Source organism: Papilio xuthus, unplaced genomic scaffold, assembly GCF_000836235.2.
Source record: "Papilio xuthus unplaced genomic scaffold, Pxut_1.1 DF826949.1, whole genome shotgun sequence".
Classification (NCBI taxonomy): domain Eukaryota; kingdom Metazoa; phylum Arthropoda; class Insecta; order Lepidoptera; family Papilionidae; genus Papilio; species Papilio xuthus.
The window spans coordinates 3,247,117-3,256,733 of record NW_013531700.1 but is presented as its reverse complement, the minus strand read 5'-3'; the positions used below and the strand labels follow the sequence as shown (position 1 = coordinate 3,256,733).

Sequence of the window (9,617 nt, the reverse complement as noted above, 5' to 3'; positions counted from 1 at the left end):
ATGGCGGTGGTGGTCACAATGGCGGTGGTGGTCACAATGGCGGTGGTGGTCACATTGACCGTGGTGGTCACAATGGCCATGGTGGGAGCAGTGGCAGTGGCAGTGCGCGGTTCGTGTTAGTGTCGCGCGTCACGGCGGTGGTCGCGCTCGCGTTCGCGGTCGCGGTCAGCTGGAGCGGGGTCGCGTTCCCTACGCTCACGGTAACGCTCATCGTAGTATGGCGCGCCCGCAGACCGGCTCTTGGCTCCGGTCGCGTCGCCCGCTCCGCTCTCCGCTGTAGGTTCTACTGGGGATTTACGTGCCCTGGGAAATGTCATTTAATTAGTATTGGAAAAAATAAACTAAACTTTCTGACATGTCCTATCAGTACGATGTTCCTTGATATGTTAGCTTCGTCTTGACATAGTAATTTTATACCTTTCCTCGCGGCTGTGTCCCCTATTATAGTGGTCGGCACGTTCCCTGTCGCGAGACCTGGAGCGTTCGCGCTCACGCTCGCGATAGTCCCTGTAGTACCTGCTGCAACAAATACATTTACATTGCTTAATACAGTAAAACATCAAATATCAGACTTCGTATATCAAATAATTTTAATGGTAATATTTTTATAGAACTTATAATTCGCTGGAATTTATCGATATGTTGAAATTTACGGCACTGCAAATTAGATTGCGACTTCCTAACTCAATATGTTTAAAGTTTATTTCAAGTTCAAAAATACGTGTTATTTAACTATTTATTACATGTTAATTAAATGAATACAAGCCCAGTCAAAGCCAATGAATATCAAGTGGTTAGTTACATTAGTATATATAATACCAGAACTATCTTACTCATAAAAACACTTATTTATTCACATTTTAAATCACGCGATTTCTTTGTAGCATGTATAATCTGTAATTTTTATTAATATATAAAAATGAAAGTGTTCACACTTAGATTTTATTTGTGATACAGTCCTAAAGTTCTAAGATTAACAAAGCTTAGTAGAAAGTTAGAAGATAAATATTATCGTGATTATTGCAGTACGTAGTCGAAGAATAAAACAAGAACTCAGCCATGCAAAATGGTGTCGTATTGCCGTAGTTAATTCGAGATACATTCGATATTTCCGCAATGTTAAAGTGCAGATATTCGGCAAGTGCACGACACTTACGAGTCTCTGTCGCGATCTCTTGAACGTTCCCTATACCTGCAATTGAAGCGGCATTTTATTCCCGTTTATACCTTAAATACCGAAAATCCAAATAAAACTTAACTGTAAACTAATTTTCCCGATCAAAAGTTTAATTGCAACAGTGAGGTTAAAAAGCTTCAATCGCGATATTTTTATATAATATAACGCGCGTAAGTCTACGTAAAATAGCGGACCTGTCAATATAATTTCCATTGTTATCTCTATTTTGTCAAAGTTAATAAGAGGATAGATATGTTTAATATGAGAATTTTGGTCTCTGAAACCAACGATTCGAGCAGTTCCGTATTGCATATTGTGTTGTTAGTGTCAGTTACACACCTGTCGCGGTCCTCGCGGTCACGACTGCGGTCGCGGTATCGGCTGGCGGAGCGGTCGCGGCGACGCGGTGCGCGGTGATGCGCTCGGGCGTCACGCTCCCGCGACCGTGACCGCCGTCGCTCACCGCCGTAAGACTTCGTCTCGACACCGTGCAGCGTGTCCTGCAGCGACGATATCAGTATCTTGCACCGGTCGTCGTGTGCTACCTGAAAATTGTTACATTAAAGAAATGATCCACTACATAGTGTTGTTTTTATTACAAACACCATTATTAACTATTTTGCCTGCGACTTCGTCCGCACAGAATATGTCGTATATCTTACAAATATTGTTAATGCGAATGTTTAGATGAATGGATTGATATTAGAAGGTATCTCCAGTATGGCTGAACGGATTTTGATTTATTCTGCACGGACAGAGTCGCGGGCGACAGCTAGTTATGTTTATATACATATGAGTACTGTTTGTTCGCGAACCTTGCTCTGTTTGATGAGCGAGATGGCAGTGACGAGCGTCTCAATGGCGGAGGCGTACTCGCCAGCGGCGGCATCACTGACAGCGCGTGCGATGGCGCTGGAGGAGACGGTGCGGTTGCGGCCCATCACCTCCTCGAACTCCGCCTCGCTGATGACTGGCTGCGGGTGCGCATGCGCGTGCGGGTGCGCCATCGGGGCCACGTGGTGCGCGCCGCGCGGCTCGCCACCGCCGCCGTAGCCCTGCACAGTTTATAACCGTTTCAAATAAGTGCGCACATCAATGACATACATGTTACCTGATCTGACATGAACTTGTTCCCTCTTACATGACAATATAATATATAGTTATTGATAACCAGTTCAAACCTGTGGTGGTCTTCCATATGGTGTTCTTGCGCCGGGCAATGGTGGCCCTTGGTTCGGCGGCGGCGCACCGTGAGGAGGATGTCCATAAGGTGCACCTGGACCTAGATACAAAATTTTATTACATGGAAAATCATTAATACATATACTTTAAGAATAAAAATATAAAGAAAGAATGGTAGTGAAAGTGGATTTAAAGATAGGTGTACCTGGCACCGTGGGCTGCGGTGGCGGCTGCACGCCCGGGGCGGGCTGTCCGGGTGGCTGCTGGCTGAAGAAGGCGGGGTTGACATGCGGCGCTGGCGCACCTGGACCCACGCCTACCGGAAAACCATCTACCAACACATGACATTATTAACTATAGCTTGACCAGGAATAATAAACCGAGGGTACAGGGTACATAGTGCAGAATTTTGCCTCAGTTAGCGTTTGTAAACACTACTGACTATAGTTTGTACTATAAAAATCGTATAGATTTCAGGTAATATGATATCATATTACATATAATATAATATGATATCGAAGTATTTGTTTACCTGGATGCTGCGGCAACGGCGTAGGTCCGCGCGGTGGTCCCGCCTGGTGGGGCGGCAGCTGGTGGTGCGGCGGAGGCAGTCCTTGTCCCGGAGGCTGCTAAATATAACACATTTCATGTAAAATGGATAAATGAAAAAGGTATAACAATTTCAACGTCTCAAAATCAATTCGTATGGCTAGTAGGTGGCATTAAACTTGTAAAGCTTACAAGGTATGTATATTGCAAACTCTGGACATGTGCATTAACATGCACATGTCCACAGTTTCATTGTCAAAGAGGTCATTGAAAGAAATTCTTCCCGATCCCTGTCCGGACTTTTTATCTTAAAGTAGGACAGACAACAGATTTCTGACATAACGCTTGGCATCTCTTAGTATACTGACCCCGTGCGGTGGCGGCATCTGGTGTGGCATCTGATGCTGCGGCGGGCCGTACTGCGGCGCAGGCGCGGGCTGCATGTGGTGCGGCGCGCGCGGCCACTCCGGCCCTGCGCGAGGCCCTCCGGCACGCTGCATCTGAGGCCCGCCCTGGAACTGTACAATCATTGTTTTTCATCATAATTGCTCTTTTTATTAAATTGTGAGAAAGTTATTTGAACAGCGAGAGAGATGTGCTTTTTTATCCTTATGGTGAGATATTGGGACTCTTTACTTTGTAAGATAGTCAGAGGCCCAATTCTCATCAAATGTCATGCACTATCTAATAACTTACCATGAGGTGCACATCCCTCTCGTCTCGTCGCTGTTATATGAAAAGAATAAAATGAAATGATTATTACATATCTTATATGTTGAAAATGACGAACTAATATAAATGCCTAAATACAATTGCAGATTAGTAATTTTATTTGTATTTCAAAGGGTTATAAGGTCCACCCTCTGATGTTTTGAATAAGTTTCGAGGAAAATGGCGAAATTCAATGCAAAAGTAGTTTGTATTAGTATCTTCTGCAATAATATTGTAAATGAAAAAAATTTAATATGACTACTCAACTGGAAAACTACAATAATTATGATATGCACGAGTTTTTTAAGTGATACATGCACATTTTAATGAGCAAATTATATCATAATATCCTTGCTTGTGATACTCACTTGCATAGGAGGACGATGCGGCGGTGGGCCCTGATGAGGTGGTGGGCCCTGGTGCTGCATATGATGCGGCGGCGGGCCCTGATGTTGAGGCAAGTGGTGGGGCCCGTGCGGCCCATGAGGACCCGGCGGAGGCCCACGCAACTGATGGTGAGGTCCCCCAGGGCCCGACATCATCATTCTAGGACCGTTAGGGCCCGGGCCGTTTGGTCCGCCACCAAAGAATTCTAAAAATGGACATAATAGTCACTACTTCTAATGCAAATATGGACTTAAGAAGACTAGCAAAAAACCAACATATCAAGAATTTGTTTTCATTTTATGTGCCTATATATTTTTTTAATTTGTAGCCTTTACCTCCTGGATGCGGGCCAGGTGGTCCGCTCGGATGTGGGCCTCTCATTCCTGGATTGTTTGGACCCGGTGGCGTCGATCTAGTCTTCGACTGACTCTCAAATTGATTCAATGCCTGAAAAGTAACGGATCTATTTGCATTCTAATACTATTTATATATCGTTACAAAACGAAAATGCTACATAAATGCATAAGAGAAACATTTGCTTTTTTGACTATTAAAATGTCTACTACATTTTTAGACCTTCTCCCTTCTCCGATAACAAAAGCTTAAGTTCAGCAAAATTTCATACTGTAATCTGTGAGAAAAATGAAAAAAACAAAACATTTTCACTTCATTTTCTCCAAACTTTAGAAAACGGTAACCTCATACTTTTTAAGTCATAAATTTCACTAATCAATTAGAGCTACATAACGAAGACTAAAACGTAGTTTTACCGCGAGTTACCTGTTTTGTTGGCAGAGTTACGACTGGGTGTTGTCCATGGATTTCTTTCTTTGGCAGACGGTCCATAACCAATCGTATAGACTGGTCTGAACCGAGCGATATAACGCAGAATCCCTTCGACTGTCCATTAGCCCTGTTCTCGAAGAATTTGACGTCTTGGAAATCGTTCACGCCAATATCTGCGACGGCGTTTGCTATGTCTTGATCTGTCGCCCACTGTAAAAATTAGTTTCCAAAACTCAGGGAAATGCGTAGGCGCCAAAATTGGATATTTATCAAACACATACGTCGTGAGTGCACGTCTTTAACTTTCTACCATTTACCAATAACCTAATATTTTGTATCACAGAAAAACCAATGTTTATCAAAATTCGACCGCCTAACATTAATGACTTTCATTTTATTGAAAAGCTCGGATTTGAATACTATGTTTTTAAAACGCGATTCATTGAACAAGTGTAAATCTTAAACTTATCACTCTCGCGATGGTTTATACACGGGTGTAGTTGGGTGGAAAGGAAACAGATTTTTTGTAACCATTCTTTTATTATGATTATCACAGTATTGTCTTTTCACGATAACAACAACACGTTAATGTAGGGGTTGAACAAATTCAGAAACCGAACCTTTTACTTTTTACAACTAATAAATTCCAAAACAACATCCCTCCCAAATCTAATATCCATATGCTTAATAATTATTTATTATTCAGATTTTATAGTTATAAATATTTAGTATCGACCAGAGTACAAAATAGGCTTACTACAGAGTCTTAACACAAAATTAAGTGCGCTGGGTCATGTAAAACAAATCTGTCAAAGACAAGGATTTACAAAAATTTTATAAATCACTATTAATAATTACAAAACGACATCGACGAGGATTTTTTGACAAGACAATTCATAACATCGAATTTTACGTTTCAAAGAATAAAGTGAACAACATTCGAGGTGTGACGAAACAAATTCCACAAAATTTCAATCAGCTTCGCTTAGCAAAAGCTTAGTAAAAGAATTTTGAACACATAAAAAAATATATTTATAACCAATCAGACTGTTCTATTATCAACGTGGTGAACAATAACCTTTGGAAACATTTAACAAAAAATATTTTAGAGATAAATATTTAACATAAATATGAAAGTATTAAAACAAGACACAGCTACATTTAAAATAGCTTACCTCATTGCAACCTGACAAGAAAAACATTAATTAACATATGTTAAGTAATAAGAATGCAATTATATATTCCAGCATTCCAATTACAAAGAGCAAAATATTAGACTGACTTGCTATAACCTAAGTCATGCTTATTTTGTATAGGATATTTAATATTAAACACACTTTTTTTCTTACCAACGATAGAGGTATCAAATACATAACACATTATATACATAAAACAATTGTCTAATAAAATAACCATGATGTTTTATTAGACAAATTCCTGTTAAAAAGGTGCTATTTGTTAAAACACATTATTTTAATAAAATTTGAAACACAAATATAAATATATAAAATATAACAATTCATACATCACATCAGACATTCTAATTTATTAAGCGTTCATACAATCTCTTTCTAATTTTCTACACTTATCAAAATAAGAAATCACATAATAAAATGTTGAATAAAGTTAAATATTTAAACCATACTTTCCGCAACTATTAAGGTGTAAACATGAACTTTTGTGTAAAATTTATCAATTGCTTAAAATAAACATTTTATATATGTTATGTTTGAGTGTTAATTATGCACATTTATTTACGAATGTTATGCAGTGTATTTTTATAAATATATATCACATGGCAGAAATAGGATGTGTGGTGCTAACGCAAATAGTATCAATAATTTAAGGAAAAATGTATTTAATCATAATTAGATTTAAAAATTAACACTAGAATAGTGATTTTTATGATCTTAGAATAATTGTTTGTAATAAAAGTGGTACAAGCATTTTGCAAATATTTTGTTTTTAAAATAAGTCGCCTTGAATAACCGCAAATGTTAACCATTGTAAATTATCAAAAGCAATAAATACTTTAATGTTATATAATGAATGTGATTTTAAACTATTTCTAATTTTTAGTTTAAACAAAACCACAAAATTGACAACAATTTTGCTGTGAATGCTTTAAGCATAAAAAATAAACTATCAAATTGAAACAAAAACAAGATTTAAATTTTACATTATATAAAGTTATGCTGCTAATCAACAAGGAAATAAATACATATCAACATATCCATGGTTTTCTATTGCCTAAACACCTGTACAAAAGCATATGATCTCAGTTTCTCAAAGAGAATGATGAAGTGATGATATTGACCCATTCAATGAACAGTTATATCTCTTCAAAGATATAAGAAATGTAACTTTTTTCATCAGATGGGACTATAGTTTTTGTACATATGTCCAAACAGTGGAAACCCACAGGAAGATTTCTTTTTAATGAACAATATTTTGTTCTTGTTTCACATTACCAATATAGCAAAAGTCTAGGCACCATGAAAATAATACTTAGCATTTCTTACATTTGCATATAATGTAATAATTTTTTTACATTTCACTAACATTTTAATAAAAAAAATTACAACCCCTTTTAAAACTTTACATCTAAATCATAAATTAGTTATTAATATAGAAAGATCACAAAAACATCTTTCGATGAATATAATTTACAAAATCTTATTAATAAAATAATTTAATTATGAGAAATATAATTTTGTACATATACAAAGCTTGATTATATTTTTATACACTTCTGTAAAATCTTAACTATATATTTAAACTTTTTTTACAAAGAAAATTTATGTACAAGTAACTCGAGAAGTTTAATAACATTGTAATTTGAAACATTATTATAGGTTAATAGTTTTTAAGCAAATATAATACTTTATTATCCTAAGCAAATGAAATGCATTCTCATTGCTTAAGTTCGAGTATTATTTTCATGGTATTTCGAGAAAGAATATTTGCTATATTGAAATTTATATTTACGGCATGGCATATATCATAATAAATTTATAGCAAAACAACTGATTTTATTGTCATAATGGCAATGTTTATCACATCTACCATTATAAAATTAATAATCATAACCATATGGAAAAATATTTTATATGTAAATACTAAATATTTAAACATTTTCATAAATTGATAAGTTGTCATACATCAATTATATAAAAAACATAGAAATACAACTTCCAGATTATTTAGACAGATAACAGGCAAGCAAATATCTTACATTTATCTACACATATTTGGATGAAAAGCTATCCTAGATACTAAGATGATATTTATTTGCATTCTTAATTTTTTGTTGACAAATAAATGAAAAATTATATTGGTCCTAATTTGGAAATGCAACAAGAACATCGACCCATACATTCAGGGTTACATCTCTTCAGAGAATCCAAAAGAGATGTAGCTATATGCATGGTTCAACATGTTTTGCAAAATTGCCATTAAAAACCTACATTCAGCAGTGAACCTCTAAAAATAACTAACTCATTAGTTCACAATATGCAATTTTGTTTACACAAATAAACAAAGATATTACTATTTTCAGCTTCTTTACCGTTATGAGCATTAATTACAATCTGACAAATATTACATTTACTTATGATGTATAGTCTTAATCACTACTCTACTTGTAGCCAAAACATTTTGCGTTAAATCTATCACATTTATCAAGAGTGTTATAGGGCACTTTCATTTCAAACTTTTCTACTGAACTGTTTCATAAATAAAATGGAAGTCGTAAAGTTTTCATATGGTTATTAATAGGAGCTACAATTCTGAAACTTTAATACAAAAATGAATCTATTATCTTCAATGTAAATTAAATTTCATAATAAAAATGTTATAAGGCAATGTTTGGAACCTATTTTGTTTATGCATCTCATTTTAAATTATAATTTTTAAATTACTGCGTATTTTAAACATTTCATGTCTGTTTTACATGATTCAAGTAAAAATAAAATTTGAATAATGTAAACCGAGCAAAAGTCATCTATTGAGCATTAATTCCGTGTATTTATATCATTCAATTTAACACACAAAATGCTTGAATTATTTTGGGTAACATTTTTGTGATTTATCATAAATGAATAAGATAATTATTTTATTTTTATTTACAACTCCATAAGATTTATTGATAAATTTCAAAATGGCAGCTCTTATACCATCGCTATTTGTTCGTTTCGTAGAACAAATACCGAAAATTAAAGTTGAAACCTATATTTACAAAAGGACGCTAAATAAATCAAAATCTTGTACAAACCCATGTGAGGTTTCCAACATAAAGTTGGAATCGGCGGCCATGATGGTGGTTTGGAGCGCTGTTGTGATAGGGAGCGTTGCCATTCGTTTCTTCCGGAGGATGCGAATGCTGCTGAGATGATGGGTTCCGAGGGCCGTCAACGTCCTCGGGCTTCGACGGCGGAGCAGCAAGCACATCGTCGTACAAATCTACGTTGTCACCACCAAATTCATCCTGTAAATAGCCGGCAATTTTTTGTATTATTACGTGGTATAATCTCGAGGTAGCATATTGTCACTTGTGTAAATAAGTAATAGAATAGAAAATAAGCAAAATTAATAATATTTTACCTGTCTATTGAAATCTGATTCAATATCGTCAGCGTATAAATCTATATCCACGCCTCCGTCCGCCATTTTGCGAATAGCAGACAGAAAAAGTGGCGCCGTACGTAATCTTGAATTTGCTTTTGCCAGTGTGACCAGTTTTAATAAATATTTTCACAGTGTATACACATATGACTTTTAATCCTGAAACCGTAGCTTAAAACCTTAAAATTAACATAAAAACATG

The 9,617-nt window shown here is 36.0% G+C and overlaps 1 protein-coding gene across 6 annotated transcripts; it reads right to left on the bottom strand.

Moving 5' to 3' along the window:
- Window positions 1-27: 27 nt before the first annotated feature.
- Cpsf6 (cleavage and polyadenylation specificity factor subunit 6) lies at window positions 28-9,498 on the bottom strand. 6 transcript variants are annotated; one of them, XM_013316143.1, is made up of 15 exons: window positions 9,395-9,498; window positions 9,066-9,278; window positions 4,787-5,002; window positions 4,342-4,453; window positions 3,988-4,211; window positions 3,605-3,634; window positions 3,277-3,426; window positions 2,892-2,988; window positions 2,565-2,690; window positions 2,359-2,459; window positions 1,993-2,232; window positions 1,517-1,722; window positions 1,157-1,192; window positions 418-519; window positions 28-303 (listed from the first exon to the last, which is right to left on the bottom strand). In XM_013316143.1, the coding sequence occupies exons 1-15, from the start codon at window positions 9,458-9,460 to the stop codon at window positions 117-119; spliced, it is 2,106 nt and encodes a 701-aa protein (XP_013171597.1). In that variant the 5' UTR covers window positions 9,461-9,498; the 3' UTR covers window positions 28-116. The 6 variants fall into 6 exon arrangements, with proteins under 6 accessions (XP_013171597.1, XP_013171599.1, XP_013171598.1 ...); XM_013316145.1 differs by having other exon boundaries at window positions 418-516; XM_013316144.1 differs by having other exon boundaries at window positions 2,892-2,985.
- Between the last annotated feature and the right edge of the window lie 119 nt (window positions 9,499-9,617).

Bases quoted from the DNA above. Each gene is read 5' to 3' on its own strand.
- Cpsf6 (XM_013316143.1), bottom strand. From the start codon at position 9,460: ATGGCGGACGGAGGCGTGGATATAGATTTATACGCTGACGATATTGAA. The intron at 3,427-3,604 runs GTAAGTTATTAG...ATGATTGTACAG, and splicing joins AGAGGGATGTGCACCTCATG to TTCCAGGGCGGGCCTCAGAT. The intron at 2,989-3,276 runs GTCAGTATACTA...TGTTATATTTAG, and splicing joins AGATGCCGCCACCGCACGGG to CAGCCTCCGGGACAAGGACT.